This window comes from Cryptomeria japonica, chromosome 3 (assembly GCF_030272615.1).
Source record: "Cryptomeria japonica chromosome 3, Sugi_1.0, whole genome shotgun sequence".
Lineage (NCBI taxonomy): Eukaryota > Viridiplantae > Streptophyta > Pinopsida > Cupressales > Cupressaceae > Cryptomeria > Cryptomeria japonica.
In genome coordinates, this window is record NC_081407.1 from 278860581 (window position 1) to 278881817 (window position 21237).

Here is a 21237-nt window from a genome sequence, read left to right on the forward strand (position 1 = left end):
ACAATATAGTTTCAAATATTTTTATAGTATTACTTTTTATTTTCATTTTCATTTTCATCATACTTTCCATCTTGTCTCCCTTATCTGATACAAAAAACATTCACATTCATTTACAGAAAATGTAAAAATAGAAAATCTAACATATTGCAACATTTTTTTTTCTAATTTTTTAAAAATAAATTTATAACTTGATGATGAAATGCTTTGATATCAAAATAAAATCCTAAAACAATAAAAAGCAACCCAAATTATTATTATATCTTCTCAAACATATTACCTTTATTAAATATACAACAACATTACAATAATGTCTACCATTCATATTAAGCATATTTGGAGCAAATGCATTATGAAACTAGAATCTCTTATTTCATTTCTGGAACAAATACATTTTAATAAATGAACTAGGGATCAACTGAGCAATCTATGACTGAAACCAACTTTATTATATAATTCATTGCATAACTATACTATTTCTATTGTTGATCTAGACGAAACTACAATCCCTTAGCATGGTCATAATGAGGAGCACCAACCCAACCACCACTCCCACCTCCTCTGCCAACAGGACCACCTTGCCATGGGCTTGGAGCACCACCTCGACCACCAGGACTACCTTGCCATGGGCCTGGAGCACCACTTGGGCCACCATGTCCACCACTACCACCATGCCATGGGCCATGATGAGGATCACGACCCCAACCACCGGGCCCACCTCGCCATGGAGCATGATGAGGAGCACCACCCCAACCACCAGGTCCACCTCCACCACCACCACGTCCCCATGGACCAGGAACCCAACCTCCCCAATGGTCATCATGCCCACCATTGTGATCTTTCACTTCTGCCACCGCGCCGTCCATCAGGGTCCATACAAATAGAAGGCCAACCAAAACATAGCATTTTACCTTCGTACGAGACGCCATTACTATCTCCCAAACATCCACAGATAAAGCAACCAGCTTTGAGAACCTCCAGAATGATATTTCATATTTATAGGCTTTCTGCACCCCAGCGTATGACTCAAGTTATTTACATTACCATCAGGTAAAATTATTGCACATGAGATGCTAATTTTAGCAGAAGATATTTATATGTGTTTTTGTTAACTGCTTACTAAAAATGCAGTGGCGAAACCCTATGTTTTCGACATTGAAGGATATTTGGTATTATCCTCATCCACTGTTTTCCGAACACCTTATGTTACCATCAAAGAGGTGCGCGGCGATCTTTGCATCACATGAGATAAGATTCTCACCTGACCATTGTGCTAAGCTGGATATCAACCCTACCAAATTGAGATTGTTTAAAGATTTATTAGTTAAGATATGGCGAGTACTGTGGCTTTGTTTTCTTCTCTATATATTTATAAAATCTGAATCTAATATCGAGTGTAATTTGTTTAATCTTTACTCATTCATTGATCCTTCTATTAACAATATATTCTTATACTTTTAGTAACTTAGATATTAAGAAGAATTTAATAGGTAAAGTAAATTAAAAACATGATATGTTTAACGATTTTCTAAATTTTAGAAAATAAATATTTGAGAAATATGATACATGAAAATATATTTTCTAGATGTTTAAGATTTCTATCAAATCATGTTGTTGAAGTTTTTATAATCTACTAGAACATTGAGGCTACGTTATTAGAGAATTCTCTTCTAATTATTAAGGACAATTACCTCAAGAGGCTTCCTCCACCCTAATACAATGACAACAATATCATTAAAGATTATAGAGAACTCCTTGTCTTCATCACCAATGTGTATGGATCATGTTTATCATGAATGAAAGAGGACAACTAATTTATTGACCAACTTAGCAGTCATAATGAATGGTTTAAGAAATTGGAGGGAAATGGAAACCTTACCTCTTAAAGTTATTGACCACATTAATAATGTTATTCCTATCTGATCTTACGTTTATGTCCTTTTTTCTTAACTAGACTTTTATTTGCATCAATGCCCCTCCAAAATGATATATTAAGGAACTCCATAAGATAATCTTTGATTCTTAGCCTTGATTTAGTTTGTGTCATAATGATTTTCCTATAATATTGTACTATAAATTATAATTAATCATTATTCCTTGAAAATGAACCTTTATTTGGCCTCTTTTATGTGGCTTACGGTATCTTATTTAATCTAATATTCAGCTATATTATCTAGAGATGTTATAGTCCTTTATGTGTCATTATAAATAAAGAATTTGGGAGAATATTATAGGGGATGAGAGTATACAAATTGATCCTTCCTCTTATGAGGAGGATAAAGAGAAAAACATGATATAGTATAATTTTTACAAAGATATTTTGATTGCTTTCCTATAGTTCATTAAGGGTTATGATCCAATAGGTTCTAGAGAATTTACCATGTGATGGATCGGTAGAAAAGTTATTGTGAGAATTCTAAGGTTTGAATTAAGTAGAGAAGGAATTACAATTATTATTGGATTTATAAAAGGTTAAATATTCACAAAGATATAAAATTGAAGAGTAAAAGGAAAATCAATACATTTCCCAAATTTTAAGAAATTTTGATTAAATTTTAAGTTGGATATTTGTGTGGGTCTTACTACCATCCTAAGATGAGTTAAGATTAATTTTTTATTAGATACTACACCCTTAAGGACTTTTAGAAATGTATTTTTAACTATCTTTTCTTTCTCATAAACTACCTTAGATATAACTGCCTAAAAGAAATTTCCTTTCTACCCTCTCATGTCCTTAGAACAATGTGATGTTAATGCTATACTTGATAAGATTGAAATTTCCCTCCATTTAGGTATTGTGTTTCATATATTTATCTTTAAGAGGTCTAAAGAATATTTTCCCCAAAAATGAGTCCTATGGTGGTTTTGAAGCATAATTTTTATCCCTTTTCTGCTTCCTAGGTCAATATAATAATAAATTCTATCTTTAGTTTTAAAATATCAACATTAAAATATTTGTTAACCCCCTACCAAGAGATATATTGCGATATCAAGTGACCCCTTGATCCAGATTAGATTGAGGTTGATTTACAATAGTGTAGGGGTGATCCAAAATAGTCCAAGGGTGATCTAGAGTAGGCTAGGAGTGAGAGAACAAGAAAAGATGGAATAAAAAACAAAAAAACAATTTTTTGGTGTTTAAGTTATTTATATTTTTAGGGGCCTTCAAAAGAGAATTTGGGGTTAAAAATGTCATTGATCCTTTGAATTGAATAGGTAAAGGCATTGGATCTAAAGGGCTAAAATTAGATCTTTTTGAGGTCCTTCCAACAATGTAAATAGCTTTCGATTTTGAGCACTGAACAAAAATTGATGACCCAACCAAGTTGGGGTATCTAAATTTGTACTTTTATTATTAGCGGAGTTTTTTTCTATTGCATTATTATTTATCTTTTATCTAAATCTATGATTTATCTAGTTGTTCATGGAGGTGGAAACACCAAAGGAGGAGTTTGATTGAGGCAAACCCCAATAATATTACCTATCTTAATTTTTTTAGGTGACAAATAGTTTTGAAGAGTGCAAAATAGATTTAGAACACACATCAACAATTTTTATTTCTCTATTCATACAGACACAACACGGTGTGCAAACGTCCATGCAACATGCTAACATCCTAAGCCTAAAACAAAGAACAAACTATTTGTAAACTTAATATATATTGTTGAGAATTTACTTTTGTACAATCAAATTAATTTCAATTAGTGCATAGACTTCTTTTATTTCCATATTAGTGTAGCTTTCTTTTACTATTATTGTATCTTTCTGTCTCACCAGAGCACTAATTTAGTGATGTAGCAAAGGTAGGTTTGCTCATTAAGGTATATCACTTCAAGGGTAGAAAATCCCCTCCTCTACACCATTGCATCAAGAATAAATGATCTTAAGATCTCTAAATGGATTCTTGTCAGTACAGATTAGTTCACTATGAAGAAAGCCTAGTCTTTTAATGGTAAATGGCAATATTATACTTCACTATATAATCGATCAAGCCCCGAACTATTCATTTTAAACAGATTGATAATACATATGGACCGAATCATTACCATATGTTTTATATAATACTTATGGAGTTTAAATCTCCTATTCTAATTCAACCATTAACTTTCTACTTCATACCTCGAACTTGTATTGTTGAATTTTTCAAAACTTACAGGATTAAGAGTCCCCAAGGCATCATCCTTGAGTTCTTTTCTAGTGATCCTTCTTACTCTTCCTTGCTAATGCCCCCCACCTACCTTATCATATCCATATCCTTATGCCTGCAGGTAAGGAAGATCCATGGCCTTCTTTCCCAAGCCTCCAATCATGCAATTTTGTTTCCAAATGTGAAAGGGTATGGTGGCTGAAATTGGTTTTCCCCACTAAGTTATAACTTAAGATTTTCTATAAGATTCAACTCCCAAAATGTAATCAATGCCTACAATTTAGTCTCAACTCTCTATTTCCACTAGTCATTTGTTGTTTCTAGATCCCAGAGTTAGTTTTCTATTTAAATCGAAACTCCCCAATATAACTACAACTGAAGTATTTAAGGAGATTCCTATTCAACGACACATTCAATTTTTTTTTCTAATAATTTAATTTGAATTTTAGTTAGAATGGAATCAATCAATTGTTTACATACGTATGATTAAGATGTAGTCATATTAATCAAATACTAAATTATTATTATATTATATATAATTTTGACAAAATGGATCGTACCAATTTATTTTTGTTGGAAATATGAGTTGATGTGTTGATGTAGTTGGCATTGACCTGAAACTTGTTGTTCTACTTTTGGTCTATAATGTCTATGTTGCAGAGTTATCTTGATGATATTTTGCTGCAGTTACTATGTTGGCTGTTCCGGAAGTACTTGGGTTCTAAATCTCTTGTTGGTGTTGAATATTATTGTTATCTTCATTGGATATAGTTTCGATATAATGGATATATTGGTTCAAAGGTCTGCAAACACATTTGTGTTCTTCAGGTGTTGTGATATTGTGGCCTTTGGATGATGATTTTAGTGCAAGTTATGAGATCCGATAATCATGTTTTTGGCAAGAACAGTGCATATCAGATATAATGTGTGATAATTCATCTTGCGGATCTTATGGATTCATTTTGGTAATTGATTATGTGTTTGAGGTTGATGAGTTGTCATGTAGGAAGTGTGTGGATATTTTTTTTAGGTCTGCATATGCATTGGAGTTGGAATTTAGCCGACTTTTGAGCACATTCATATTTTGTGTCGTGTTCTTGAAGCCAACATGGTGATGATCTAAATCAATAATCTGGATATATAAGACAAATTTGTACAATCATTTTTTAAAATCGACAGATATGCGCAAAGTGTGTATAAGTGATTTTGTGCAGCTTCTCATGCAAATGATGAAGATCAGAGCTCCACTATAATGTAAGTAATCAAAATAGAGAAAAGTTGTAGAGGAATATAAGAATATGTGTTATGTACTTAACCAGAACTATACTCAGGAATTTGGTGATGCTATTTCATAGTTCAAAGTGTTGGATATTGTTGTTACTAGGATATGTTGTTGTCATTGATGTCAACATATTCATGTGTTCCTATATTGTAGAGAGTTGTTATGGTGTTATGGTGATTGCAATGAATTGATCTGGTTGGTTTATTTGTTTGATATGCTAGAGATACTTCATTCAATATTGATTTCATGATGATATATGGTGATTTGATCAAGTTATGGATTTCAATATGAAGATTGGTTTTTAAGTGTTTCGTATTGCAGTGTTCTGGTATTTGATCTGTTGTGCTCAGGAATGATTATATCTAGAGTTGTGAATTTGGGAGTGTTTGGGATGTTCATGTGTATCTTCAATTCAGATGGTTCATGATTTGGTGCTCCACAAGTTATGTTTATAGTCCCAGTTGTTGTTGTTTGAGTATTCTTGAGTATCAGCATGTTGATTAATGAAGATTTTATTAAGTGGTGTTGGTGCAGCTATTACTATTGGTTTTAATATTCTTGTTGGTGTTTCCTAATCATGTCCTATTTTTTTTGTTGGTCTTCATTTATCCTTGTGCATGTTATTGAAGATCTTATGGGTCCGATGATGTTCTTCATCTTATGCAACATTTTTGGTGGTATAGTGTGTTGCAACTGATCTTGGCAATATTTTTGGTGGTGTTGTGTGCTCAAGGATTTGATTTGGGTCCATGCTATGTCAGCAATGACATTGTATTGGTCCGATGGTTGATCTATGTATCATGTGATGTAATTTTATAATTAGGTGCCAAGGGTTAAGTCGACCTTATAGTCAAGGTTGATGATTTATATAAATGGGTGTTATATTCATGTAATTTGGAGAATGGTATTTGTGTCTACGTTATCAGAGAGTGGTGTATGTGTGAACAAGGAAATTCATCTTTTGATGTAAAGTGTAGACAAGAGATTGTTGCGGGATAGAAAAATATCCTTAACCGGAACTGTCATCAAGCATTATAAGATTCTATTCTTTCAGTTCATGTAATCCAGATTGGAGACTGAATCTTTGTAAGGCAATGAGCCTTCCCTAGGGTTGTAGCCTTTAGGGGTATCTTCTTATTTTGAGTAGTGAGCTCTAGACAATGTGCATGAATGCATGTGCATTCCCCGTTGTAATATTTTCACATACTACTACAGAGTATCATCTTATTGTGGGTAGGTTACCACCATGATTTTTCCCTTAACATGGTTTTCCATGTCAAAATCTTGGTGTTTTGTGTGTTGCTGTTATTCTATTTATCTTTGTTGTTATTGTAGTTGATCAGATTTGAAAATATGCTTAAATTTCTTAAACTAGTGAAAACTCATTCAATCCTCGCTCTCAGTTTTCTTTCATTGTTGTTGTCAACAATTGGTATCAGAGCTAGATCCTCTAGAATAAGCTTGACCACTTGAGGAGATCCAGAATGGCAACCTATATTTTTAAGAAAGAGAGTGAGATTTGATGGAAGCAACTACATTGTATAGAAGGATCAAATGGAGTGTCATTTAAAGTATCTTGGAGATGATTATTGGAAGATTACAAAGAATACCTTTAATGTTCCTCTAAATGGTCGGGTTATTGCAGTTGAGATCAAGGATGTAGAACATAACATAAGAGCTAAGGAAGCATTGTTGAGTGCCTTGACCGATTCAAAGATGACTAATGTGATGGGTTTGCAGACTGCACATGAGATCTAGGAAAAGTTAGAGACCTTGTAAGAAGGAGATAAACATGTCGAATTTGCTAAATTGTAGAGTTTGAAAGGAAAGTATGGGATGTTGAAGATGGGAGAAGATGAAAACATATCATCCTTTATGGATAAAGTGAATGAACTTGTCATGAACATCAGATGTGTCAGTGAAACTCTTGAAGAAGATGAGATTATTGCTAAGGTGGTGAGATCTTTTACTCCTTATAAATCTAAAGTTGTTGTTATTCATGAGATCCAGACTATGGCTATCATGGCAAGAGATATGCTAGTTGGTAAGCTTGATGCATTTAAGTTGAGTGAATTTTGAGAATTTCAAGGTAAGTTTGAGTCTTCATTTAAAGTCTCTATATCTTGGAGAAAGTTCATCTATGGTTTCCAAATATGAAAGTTAAATGAGAGAGATGGAAGAGAAAGAAAAAGAGTTGGACAAGATTGAAGCACTTATTGCTCAGAGATTGCCTAAGGGAGCCAATAAGTATGATGGGAAGTTACCTTTGAAATATTTCTCTTGTAATAAAATAGGACATTTTCCTTCTAGGTGTCCTGAAACAATGTCAAGCTATGATAGGCATGATAAATTTGATAAGAATGATACATATGAGAAGCATGATAAGTATGATAGGCCTTACAAGCCTGACCAAAAGTACAGATATCAGAATAAATGTTATTATGCTACTGATGAAGGTATGACTAATGAAGAATCAAAGAATAGAAACTGAGAACACAATTTTTTATTTATTGCTATCAAGGAAGATAATCCGATACCAGTGAATTCTACAAGCTACAATGTTGAGGAGAAATCTTTGGTTGTTAACATGAAAGACAAAGATGAATGAGCAATTGATAGTGGTTGTTCAAATCATATGATAGGTGACAAAATTAAATTTGTGAATATAGAAGTATGATGGTGGTGTAGTGAGATTTGGAGATTGTAAATCTTGTGTAATTTATGGTAGAGGTTCTATTTCCTTTGATAGTAAGCATAATATTAATGATGTCTTATATGTTGAAGGTTTGAAGCATAATATTTTGAGTGTTGGATAGATGGTTGACAAGGATATGATTTGTAATTCAAGAATGGTAAATGCAAGATTCTGAATACCTCTGGTGTGAAGATTGCATCAGGAACTAATACTAAAGGTAATATCTTTCATTTTAATCTCAATGAGAAAAGTTAAATTGATTTCTCAGATAGATGAAAGTTGGTTGTGACATAGAAGGATGTGTCATGTTAACTTTTACTGCATGATAAGGATAAGTTCTACTCAAGTTTTTAGAGATTTGCCTAAGATTGTGAAATCTTCTAATTTGGTATGTAAACAATGTCAGTTGAGAAAGAAAACAAGAACTTCATTTAAGAGTAAGCAGTATACATCTAATGGATTATAGATCTTGTGCATATCGAATTCTCTAGTCCTACTAGAGTGAGAAGTGTGCAGGGTGAGAAATATTTCATTTTTTTTATTGATGACTATTCTAGAATGGCGTGGGTTACTTTTATAAGGGATAAAGCAAAAGCATTGGAGAAATTCAAGATATTCAAAGCTAAGGTGGAGACTGAGACAAGATTGAAGCTGAAATGTTTGAGACCTGACAGAGGAGGAGAATTCACATCCATTGAGTTTGCTTCATTTTGTGAGAAGATTGGAATATGAAGACAATTATCTACTCCTAGAACTCCTCAATAGAGTGGATTTGTTGAAAAGAAGAACATAAGTATCTTGGATGCTGCTAGGACTATGTTGATTGAAGGGAATGTTGTGAAGACCTTTTGGAGAGAAGAGGTTAGCACTATTGTATACACATTCAACCGAGTGCATATAAAAGTTGATTCTTGTAAGACTCCTTCTGAGTTATGGTTTGGTCATGTTCCTAAAGTTAGATATTCCAAATTTTTTGAAAGAAAATGTTATATCAAAAGAGATGAAGATATAGGAAAGTTTTATACCAGATGTGATGAAGGAATCTTCTGGGGTGATTCTACTAAGAGCAAGGCCTACTAGTGTTACAATGAAAGGTTGAAAAAGATAGTGGAAAGTACAAAGGTGAAGGTTGACGAATGCCATGGAAAGCAGATCAGAGCATGTAGATATGAACTTGATGATCAAGATATTATTTCAAAGCAAGTGCAGTCTCAGGTCCTAAAGAAGACTGATCTAGTAGAGATAGGTAATCTAGATATTTCTTCTACCGATGACAAATTTCAAAACCTTGAGTATCAAAAAAATTAGAAGACTCCAAGGTATGTGAGATTAAATCATTCATAAAATCAGATTATTGATGATAGAAATAAAGGTGTGATCACTAGTTGAAGAATTATTGTTGAAGAAGTATGTTTGATTTCCAAGATTGAACCTAAAGATGTTGAAGCTTGTGTATTGGTGGAAAAATGATGAGTGATAGATCAAGAGGAAAACTAACCCTTTCCCTCAAAGAGAGATGAGAGTTTCACTATTGATTATCCTTCAATCACTTTTCACCTTTACATTAGGATGATAAGGGGTATTTCACTAGATCCAATCTCCACACAAAGATGATAGGTTGAATTCTGAATGAATTAAGGATGTTATGATGATCCCCTTATTCCTTTGTTTGATTTTGAAAGGAAATTGATTGAATTATGCTGCAAAAGTAACAAATAAATGATTATAACTTGAGATCTGAATATGGGATGAAGTTGTGCACTTGGATTTGGTAGTAAAATGTTGAGACAAAGTCCCCCTACAAATTTGAGGGAAAGTTGTCTAGACCGTGGCAGGAATGTACACGGTCCTCCAAAAAATATGCGAAAGGAAAAGGTTTTCTCTTCCTCTGCAAATGAAGCCTGAATCTCAAAGTACACCTGCAACCTACCCACATAAAAGAGAGCGAAATGTGTTGGGATTGGGGGGTTTGCCTTTAGATCAAACCCTAGTTTTGGAATTAACCAAGTAATGAAATAAAGTACTTGCAATTAGATGTAAATGAAAGACTGAATTGTAGATCACCTCAAGGGAGGTTGTAGTAGCAATGTTGATGGAAATGATTGTGTGGAATTGAATGTTGAAATCAATCTCCTCTTCAATGGTTGAATCCTTGACTTGAATGCAACACCTAGCCTTGAAGGGAGACTTGAGAATGCTCAATGCTGGAAAAGAATGCTTGAATGCTTGAATGTTTGATCTCTTGTGCAACTTGAATCTTTCCAATTTCTACCTATCCAACTTATGTAGATGAGAGATAAAAATCCCCCTTAAATACATGTTTGAATTGAATTTCATCATGGGCTGACATCGGGGATATTTCCCTTTCACTGCACAACCCACAAGACATACTCTAGAAAGGTCTTGCCCCAAAATAGGGTAGGGACCGGGATGCCACGAACCTGTCCTAGGAGGACAAGGGAACCACGCCCCTATCCATGGGGTGACAGGGGCACCACACCCCTATCCTACCATTTTCTGTAGGGTAGAGTGTGGACATAGTGATGCGGAGGCCAAGGAAGGTGTTTTCACAAGCCGAGCACTCTCTGGTCTCCGATCAGGATAGAGGCATAAATTTTGCATGCATGAGGACCCAAATGCAGTCAAAAATTACTAGGGTTACATTTTTATGACACTGTATTTAGCCCCCACTTGAGAGAGAGTATGAGCATATGTCGATACTTTCAGTAAAGTACAACAAAACAAGATTGAAATACTTTCACCACATCAAGGAGGCAATATGCGTCAAGCCCCCAGTGGACTTTGAATCTTATGATTTCGATTGAAAAAGTAAAAGGAAAGATTGAGAAGGGGAGAACCAAGACTGCATGTAGCAAAGTTCCCTTCACTATGAGTCAGGAAAGGAGGGATACAAAAGATTACAAAGAAAAGAAAAGTTCACTAAATAATTCTATGTATCACAATAAGGAAAGTATGAGCAGAGTGAATGCCACCATGATAAAGAGATTGAACGCACCTTGTTGGCAGTGATTACTTTAAGGTAGGATACACCCCAAAGAAAGAGAAGAAAGGGAGGACATTATTGCAAGCATTTATCCCCCAATCAAGGTATAAACCCAAGGATAATGAACACAAAACATGAGGTACAAGGTAGTTTCACTTTCCTCAGGGTCAGTATGCCGTATGATAACTCATGTATATCATGTATGTATATACATATAATAATCTTCATTCCCCAAAGAAGGAAACTCCCTTAGAAGAAAGGGAAGAGAGGATGTCTTTTGAGTCAACATAAAAGAGACCAAGAGAAGATATCAATGATTTGCATCATCCCCAAGTAAACATAAGGGGAACAATAGAAGAATAGGGATACATATAGAATAATGGTCACAAAAGAGAAAGAAAGGAGGGAGAAATATCTACATTGGTAATATCACTAATCTAGCATTACATCTACCTCCTGATCTTGCTGATCACTATTTCGGGAAGGCGAGCAACATGCTAGAGGAGCAATATCGAGCATAGTAGATGAAGCTATCACAAGATCCAAATAAGGACTCTTCTCATATGGTAAGTCACTTTGTTTGATTATGGGATCTAGGATTAGGGTTTGTGAAAACTCACCTGATAAATGTTTGTCCACATCAACATACTCATACTCATTGTCAGAAGCATTAAGAGCTGTATTGCCATTATGAATAAAATTTTCACCCATTTCTTCATCAAAGTTTAGAGAAAGAGGAGCAAGAACATGAATAGGAGTAAAACCATCACATGTTTTATGCAACTTATGATTTGGAGATGTAGGTTGAACATGTTTCTTAGGAGAAAGGGAATCATGTCAACTGTTGGAGTTTGAGGAGAGTGAGTATTTTGAGGGATAACTTCATGAGATCGAACACGGTGTCTCCGTCAACATTCTGTTGCACAATGATTTCATCGAGTCTTAGTGGAAGACTGAGAAGAAGGAGGAACATTTGAAGAAGGAGGAATGGCTTTCTCCTTTATAGTGGAAGGTTTAGGTTGAGGTCTTTTTGGTTGAACAATAGGAGGAGCAGGCCTCTTGTCTCGATAAGAGGAAGGAGGTGGAATTGCACCATAGAAAGGAGGAATATTAGGTGTAGGAAGGAGAGTAGGTCCATCATGAGGAGGAGGTATAGGTCTAGCCTTAGGAAGAATATTGATTTTCTTCTTAAGAAAAGGTAAAGTCACATCTGTAGGAGTAGGTGGACAATTTTCCTTAGGAGGGAGATTAGTTCTATCCAAGAGGAGAAGAACCTCATCTTGAAGAATAATAGGAATGTCAAGTGTTGGCGATCTAGATTAACTTAAGAATAAGATCATATCATTCTTCTATTTTTTATAAGATTGAAAAATAGAATCGCTCCTTGATGGAAGAGATTGAAATAATTTAGGCCACAAGGGATCAATAGGAACATCAGGGCTTCTTTTGGATGGATGAAATAAGCTATGGTTCATGGTTATGATTTCTCCATTGTGAGGAAATTTAACGCACTTGTGGATTGGAGAAGCAATAGCATTCATGAAAGATAGCCAAGGATAGCCCAACTTCACACAAAATTGCTTAGAGGAAGGTATGATAGCAAGGTCAACATCCATGGATTTAACATGAACCTCAATAGGAAGGGTGATAGAAACAATGGTAGGATAAGAGAAATGATGAAATAACTTCACCACCATATTAGAAGCATCATATAATGGTTTATGCAATCGTAAAGTGAAAATATCTCTTTAGTTATGACATTAATCATACAAGAGGGATCAATCAGGGCACCACAACAAGGGATATCCTTAACCTTTGCAACTATGTATAAAAGGCCATCAGGTGCTCTAATGGTCTCACTAGGGTGAAATGTAATACAGGGATCCTTAGGTGTATCTTGTGTTTCTACCATATTAACAAATTTTGGAGCCAGACAGATGAATGTTTCAGAAGAGAGAGAACTAGGCACAATCTCAATAACATTAGAGGTATGAGATGGCAAGGGATCAGTGAAAATCTTAAGATTTTGATTAGTAGGAGAAACTGATTTATTTCCTTTATCATTCACACCTCCCATATATATAGTATTTTTATCAATCAAGTCTTTAACCTTATTTTTCAATGCAAAACATTTCTCAGTATCATGACCAGGTTGAGGATGAAATTGGCAAAAGGAACTGTTATCAAAATGAGGAGATGCAAGTTTGGAAGGACCAACTTGTTTTATAGGAGGAAGCTTGATAACATTTCTATGCAATAACTAAGACTTAATACTATGCAAAGATTCATTCAAAGGAGTAAACTATCTTTCTTTTTGGAAAATTTTAAAAATAGGAGGCACACCTCTTGTAGCATTCACATGGTTGTTGTTGATTGGATCATTGAACTTGATGAAGATTTTTATTGGTTTGAACTTTGAAAATGGTTGTTGAACACTCCCCCCCTTATCTCTCAGAGCCATAGGAGTGGATTGCTCCATTTGACTCATAGCTAGTTGATAATTGTGGAGTGTTGCACACAACTACGAAAAGGAAGTAAAATCAAACAAAAGAAACTTTTCCTTGATATCTTTTTATAAATTAAAAATTAAAATTATTTGAATATCATTATCAGGCACATGAAAAGAAATTTTAGCACACAAATGCTTATATCTACCAATGGAATCAGTCACTTTTTCTCTAACACCTTTTTTACAATGCATTAAATCAATCAGTGTAATCTTAGGATCAATGTTGTTTCGAAATTGTTAGATGAAATAATTTGCTAGTTTTTGAAAGGAAGTGATAGGATAAGAAGGCAGAGAGAAATACCATTGTAAGGCCTTATCTCTTAGTGTTCTTGTAAACAATTTTGCAAGCAATCTTTGATCGCAAGAAAAATCAGTACACAAGGTTTTAATTATTCGACATGCATAAGAGGATCACCTTTTCCATTATAGAGTTCCAATTGAGGGATCTCAACATGTTTAGGTGGCATGGCTTTAACAATATCAAGAGAAAGTGGGCTTGCAACATCAAAGGTGGCCACACTAAACTTGGATTGACTAATGGAAGCAATTTGTTGTTATAACAAAGACATAGTTTGGGCAAGATTGTTGATTGTCATTTTGGTGGAAGAATTCATGTTAGACATAGGTGATTGAGAAGGTGGTGTGATGTTGTTGAAAGAAGGCATGGACTAAGAATAAGGTGGTGGGACACTTTGATAAGTAGGTATTCGTGATGATTGGGTAGGAAAAGGGACACTTAATGGAGGAATAAAGTTGTTGAAGGAATTACCCCCTTGTGTCACACTGACTAATTGAGGAATATTTGGAATACTCATGGAAGACATAGGTAATGATGAAGGACTAAATGAAGAAGGGGGATTGCCCCCATGACCTATGGCTGTAGGAATGACATTTTGAGTTGAAGTAGCCATGATGTTGGATGTGAAAATAGGAATAATAGTCATTGGACTGGTCAAAGGAATAGAGGAATTAACTTGTGTTGAAGGTTGTGAGTAACCTAGGGTTTCACCACAACTCTTGATAGGCATGACATTGGAATCAACAAAATGTGCAATGCCATGCAATATATAAATTCCATTCTTATCACTTTGAAGCATGCATTTAAGACCTTCAATTAATGGAAGAGATTCACTATTAGGGTATTCTTGGGACATCCATTGTTGAAAGATATCAAATTGACTGTCCAATGTAAAAAATTGATCTAAAGAAACCCTAGTTAAAGATTCTTCTTCATCATGGGATCCATGAATGGGGTGAATAGGCATATGATTAGGATGGGAAGAATTAGCATGATCCTCATTAAAGAAGTCACCCAAATTAGGCTCCATCTCCTCGGTAATTAAAACTTGCAAAATCTTAATTATAATTCTTCTTCTAATAGGGATAGGATAGGTAGGACCAATAGTGGTAAAACTCATGCACTAGAGAAAAAAATTGAATTTTTAATTGTAGAACAAAGCTTACAAAATTGAGTAATGCAAAATTTAAGAAGATAATGATTACGCAATTCAAACTTTGTTGGGGGAAGAGGATGACAGAATTTCCAAAAATGAAAGGAAATTGGAATTTTAAAATAAGGGTCAAGTGATGACCACTTAATTTTTAAATCCGAATTTTTTAAATCAAGGCAGACTATAATTAACCTCTTAATTTTAAATTTTTTCTTGAAAGTTGCAATGTTGGATTTTGAAGGTATTTAGGATTCTAGGGAGTTGAAAAATTGATAAAATTAGTCAATCTCCTATATTTAGGATAATAAATACAGTCATAATAGTCTCCCAAAATTTCAGGGAAAAATGTCAAGGACCGTGGTGGGAACGCACATGGTCTGACCAACTTTTTTAGAAATTTTTTAGGGATGAATATTATGATGATTTAAAGTAAGTATGTGAATACAGTATTACAGAGGTTCAACATGGAGGATTGTAGACCATTGTGTGTTCCTTTTACAAGTGCAAGCATTGGAAAGTGACAAGGACCCATCTTCTTCTACACATACCCTTGAGCAAGGGGGGTAAAATCAAAACATCAACATTCTTAAATCTTGAGATCCTCCTTATTCGTGTAAAACCTATCTTCAACATCAAAGTATATGATCTCTCAAGAGGTACATATTCCTTTCTCTAGAGAATTTGTTCCATTAGGAAGGTATATCACTTGAAAATAAACACCATTGGAAAATGTGTACCCCTTTTTCCCCTTGTCTTTCTTACTTGGGGGGCAAATAATTTCACTTCTGTCCATTTCTCTCTATCTCATGTATCACTATTTCCTTTAGGGGCTGTATTTTTCATATATGATTATCATTTCTATATGCTTAATCCCTCTTGGGGAATATCTGATACTTTTTATTCCTTTAGAATATTACCACTTCTTGAGACGTGTATTTTACATATACTAATGTATTTTCTTGCATGCATTCATGAAAGTACATTGTACATTTGATTATGATAATCTATCTCTAGAAGATTTTTTAAGTTCTTCTCATTATCCCTACCCTTGGGGGGCAATTATCTCTCTCTCTTTCTCTAGGGATCCACTTTGCCTTATTTTGTGGATGGTGTGATTTATATTACTTGATGTCATTCCTTGTGTGAAATTGTTGGTAGTTTCCTCAAAAGCTATTCCTTATACAAGAGGTGTAGATCCTTGACTACAACCTCTTTCACACTAGGTAATGTACATCAATGATAAATTCACCCATCCCTATTGTGGCTAAAAGTGAGTCATCCCTTATCAACAAGCCCTTTCACCTTGAAATAGGATGAGCAATTGCATTCTTATTCTCTCCTTTTCTTATTCTAGAAGATGTTACATTTGTCTAAGACACCTCCTCTTGGAGGATGATGTCTTTTGAATAGAGATCTCTTCTCCTCCGAGGATCACCTTTACAATTATAGCAAGATATCTCTTGTCGACTATCTTATCCTTGCTTGAAGAGTATTCCCCTCTCTTGTTTGGATTTATGATATTGGTGCATAATGGATATCTTCTTTGTGATGAAGGTAGGTATCCTTGTTCTACTTTCTTTAAGATATCAACACTAACCTTTGTTGACATCTTAAGAGGGGGGGGCACCCACACTGCTCCTTTGTACGATACTTCTCTCATGCATTGTACAGTAGGTCATTCTTGGAACTAGACAACAGACTCCTAGACCGAGATGACACTTCTTTTTCTTGGTATAGTGGGTCATTCTCGGAACTAGAGTACAAACTCTTAGAGCGAGATGACGCTACATTTCTCCTATGCAAGGTGATTATTCTTAGAACTTGAGCACAAACTCTTAGAGAGACATATCATGCCTTTCTTGACACTTGTACTATACATTCCATAATAGGTTGTAGCATACTCTGGCATAGACTCCTATGAGGCACTTTGAACCTCATTTACACACACATGCTTCAGGTTGGGTGGAGCTAATGGTTTTCTCACTCTCCTCCCTTACATGGATCACCCAGACAAATATTGGGGACTAGATTTCCATGTCCTTCTCGCCAAGGATCACTTAGTGTTAGGGGCGAAATGTCCATGGTTTGTCTCTTGTTCACCTTTCTTCTCATGGATCACCAAAGTGTGTATTCATGTCCTATCTCTCCTTCCTCTCATTAACCCATAGTTTTTCTATTGATGGTTCATGGATGATGTCAGCTTTTCTATTTTGTGTGATCGCTTATGTTTATGTGATGGTATTAGTCTTTGTGTCCTGATTAGTTGATTGAGACATCGGAGTATCGAGGTCTCCTCGGCTAGCTAGTTTGTCGTCTTGTGTTTGTCATGTGTTTTTTTTTGTGCATCTTGTTCCTTTTTGTTTTGCGTGCTCTAGCATATGTTTGAGTGAGTTAAAGATCCTAGGATTGGGGGCTTTTGTTGCTCAAGATTAGTGATATCTTATACTCCTTCTAGTATTGCTTTGCATCTCTCATCTTCATCTCTATTTCTTCTATTTTACTAGTAGTATTGGTATAATCCGTACTCCTCCTAAAGTGGGGGCTAAATGTAGTGTCCTAAAATTGCGACCCTAGCAATTTTAACCATTTTTGAGGTCCTCACCTTGGCGATGACATCCTCCTTTCTGACCAAGACCCCTTTCTGCACTTTTACCTTTGGGTTCTTCCTTGCTCAGGACCTGTTCCTACCTCCAAACCCTATCCAGTCCCCAAAATAGGGCAGGACAGGGGCATGGCGCCCCTATCCCCACCTCTTAGAGTGCCCCTATGTTGGGTTTTCCTAGTTTCCTGTGCACAATCCAACTTCCAAGTTTGCAATTCTTCTATGTCAGCCTTTTATGATTGAAAATTAATCCTTGAGGCATCTATACAAGGAGATTCAATTTCGTTATTTGACATAAGGAGGATAGGGGATAATATACAGGAATTCAAGTACTTCATTATCATCATCAAGCATTCAAGTCTTCTTCATTCATCCATTAGAGTAATATTACAATATTCATTTGCAAGCATGTGTGTGTTAGGGTTTTGTCACGTTACATGCCATTTCATGCAACAATTGTGATTACATTTAAGAAGGAAAGCAATCATCACCAACAAATTGCAAATCTACAAGGTATACAATTCCATTATTTATATTTTAGCATTTGCAATTACTTTCTTTCAAGGTTGATTCGTCAACCAGGGTTTGACTAAGGCAAACCCTTATCCAAAACCCTTATTCCCTTATTTTTTGTTTGTAGGTTGCAGGTGCATAGCTATACTTTCAGATTTGGACTCCATTGGCAGTGGTGGAAAAACCCTTTTCATTTCATGGATTTTTCAGAGGACCGTGTAAACTTTCACCATGGTCTTGATGAATTTTCTCTAGATTTTCAAGGCAGATTCTTATCAATCTAATTATCTTAGACATGAAGTTATGATGCGATCCCAAACCAGTAGCTCCTCATTTCACTCATTTTCTCTATTTGTTCTACATAGGCAACAAGTCAACTTTCCTATTTACAAAAGAGGGCAAAACATGCTTCAACCCTTGCAATCCACTTGGAATTCACATCCTTGTCTCCTTTGAATTTGGATATAGTGGATTCAAGTCCCTCTTTTGAATGTAAAGTTTCTCCTAAGTGAAAAACATCCTAGTGGCTTCCTTTCTCTCTCCTAGGTGGGGATTCACTAGGGTTCAATTTTCTACTTTACACTACCATTTCTCTTAAAAGGCTACCATCTCAAATATATTTTAATCCACTACAACTTTGGGACCTCATACATTTTGCATAGAAGATTAGCTTTATATAGTTATACTTAAAAAAAAAATAGATTATATATGCCCATTGCACTCATGTTTCGCTAACAAAACTTGGCTTTATTGGATTAAATTTTGAGATAAGGTCTCTTAAAAATATTTTTCAAGCTATTAGAGTTTATCATCCACTAAGAGCCATTACAAAAATAAATACAAGGGGAAAAACCCCTTTGCTTGATCTCATTTGTTATTTTGTCCAATGATAAATCCCTTATAGTATGGATTTCAATGAGAGATATAAAATAATTACATAAGAACCATATGTAAATATCAAAGATATATCACATGATAAAACATGTTACACCATTTAACAATCCCCAAGAGGAATTTAAAAAAAACAAAAAAAATTCACACTTGTATTATTTAGCAATGAAAATATTAAAAAATACTTACAATTTTTTCTTAAATGCTTTTAAAATATCAAGCTCCTTAATTGGATCCTCAATGTATCCAAGCATTATCCATACATCCCATCTAATGCTTCACATATGCACTCTTCAAAAGAGTGGTCAATGCAATGACAATAAATCCAAGCAAGGAGATAAAATTGCCAAACACTCTTTAAATGAGTCCTTTGCATAAACCTATAGATCAATATTCAAATCCATGAGAAGATAATTAATAAAAAATAATGCATCTAAATAAGCATAAAAAATACTTAATAGATTATTAAATATTGATTAGACCAAGAGTAGGGAAAGAGATTTCTACTTGAGGATACACAAGCCATGATGACTCTCTTTAAAGAAAAATCTTCTTCATAGCTCCATCATTAGTTCATGTCCATATCTATGTGAAGGCTCCTAGGACTTTCCTAAAACCACCAAAGAGTAACAATCTCAACAAATTCCTCACCCAAGTCTCCAACTATTCATGAGCACATGTAATTGATCAATCCATGCTAAGATCTGAATGGAGCACAACACTCTCATGAAACTTTCAAGAAAATGACAAATGTACTTGATACTAAGAGAACTATCTAGATCATTTCCAAGGCTCCAACATTGGAGTAGAGAACATATCATTATATTATGATCTAATATCTTCTCAAAATATCATCACATGCTCCTAAGCGAATCTATATCATACCAAGACTCTAATCAATATCTAGAGGAAGCTAAGAAATAATTTTAAAATCGTACTCTCAATTAAGGATCACTTGTCAAAAATAAAAAAGTCATAAATTAACACCTCAACCAAGAACTCCAAAAATCCTCCATGATCAACAAATATGTCAACATCTCTAATCACACGAAGATAAGCATGTTCTAACAATAAACCATTTTTTTGAAAAATTCCCACTACATCAAGTACTATCCAAGAACTCCTCCTTGATACCAACAACCATTATAGAAGATCAACCATCACTATGTGTTGAATCCACATCATTGTTGAAGATCCCATTGAAATGTGATATCAATCTCTCCATGGCATCATGATAACCATCTCCCAAATGAAGATCATCCATGGTCCATGCACACAACTACAAATCAACAGCTCTAGAAAAGATGTAGAACGAAGATCTCCAAGCCAAGAAAATAAAAAAATCACCAAAACATGTTTCAAAAGCTCTCACTAAATCATATAACTATGCTATCTTTGAAATCATAATTAACTCAATGTTGCAAGTTCCCATAACTAACCATGTAGAAAATCTAATCATCATCCATCCTCTTATCTCAATGCAATATTTTAAGGATACTTCTAACTCCATGTATGATAAGTTGTATGTACTAAATAGACTAAACTAAGAGAGGCCCGAACCATTACATAGCTGCTAAAGTGAAGAAACCTAGAGTCTCACAAGAAATGAAACCCCCAAACTAGAGGGCCAACTGCCAAAAAGAAGTGACAAGTTGTATGTTAAGTCACAACTCCAAACTTTAATTATAAATAGATAAAAAGACCATTTCACACTTCTAAAAAATGAAAGTCTACAAAATTATTTGCAACTACTACATGGTTGCAAAATGAAGTGTCAAAACTACTAACCCCTCTAACAACATAAATGGTTTTTAGTGAGTAAAAAAATTAATAATGATAAGTGATGCACATGACAGCCACCAAAATGTACATTTGAATGTATTTATTAATTAATTGAAAATCAGAATAAAATAATTTTTTAACTAATTAATAAATAACACAAAATGTACTTTCTGAAGACTAGATAGATAATGGCAAAGTGAACCTAACAATCATATGGTATAGATTTATCAAGTAGGTATGGTGGATAGGCACAAAGTGCATATCATTACCTCCATCCCTAACCCAAAACAAAGCTCCAGCTCCGAAGTTTCAAGACACAACGTTCATATCATTATCAATGTTAGCATCGATAACATCCAGCGCA

General features: G+C 34.7%; 1 protein-coding gene across 1 annotated transcript; it reads right to left on the reverse strand.

The window, feature by feature from the left end:
* Positions 1 to 497: 497 nt before the first annotated feature.
* Positions 498 to 926, reverse strand: LOC131874095 (WW domain-containing protein C660.06-like). Its single transcript, XM_059217335.1, has one exon. The coding sequence runs from the start codon at positions 924 to 926 to the stop codon at positions 498 to 500; it is 429 nt and encodes a 142-aa protein (XP_059073318.1).
* Between the last annotated feature and the right edge of the window lie 20311 nt (positions 927 to 21237).

Coding starts and splice junctions, on each gene's coding strand:
- LOC131874095 (XM_059217335.1), bottom strand. CDS start 926: ATGGCGTCTCGTACGAAGGTAAAATGCTATGTTTTGGTTGGCCTTCTA.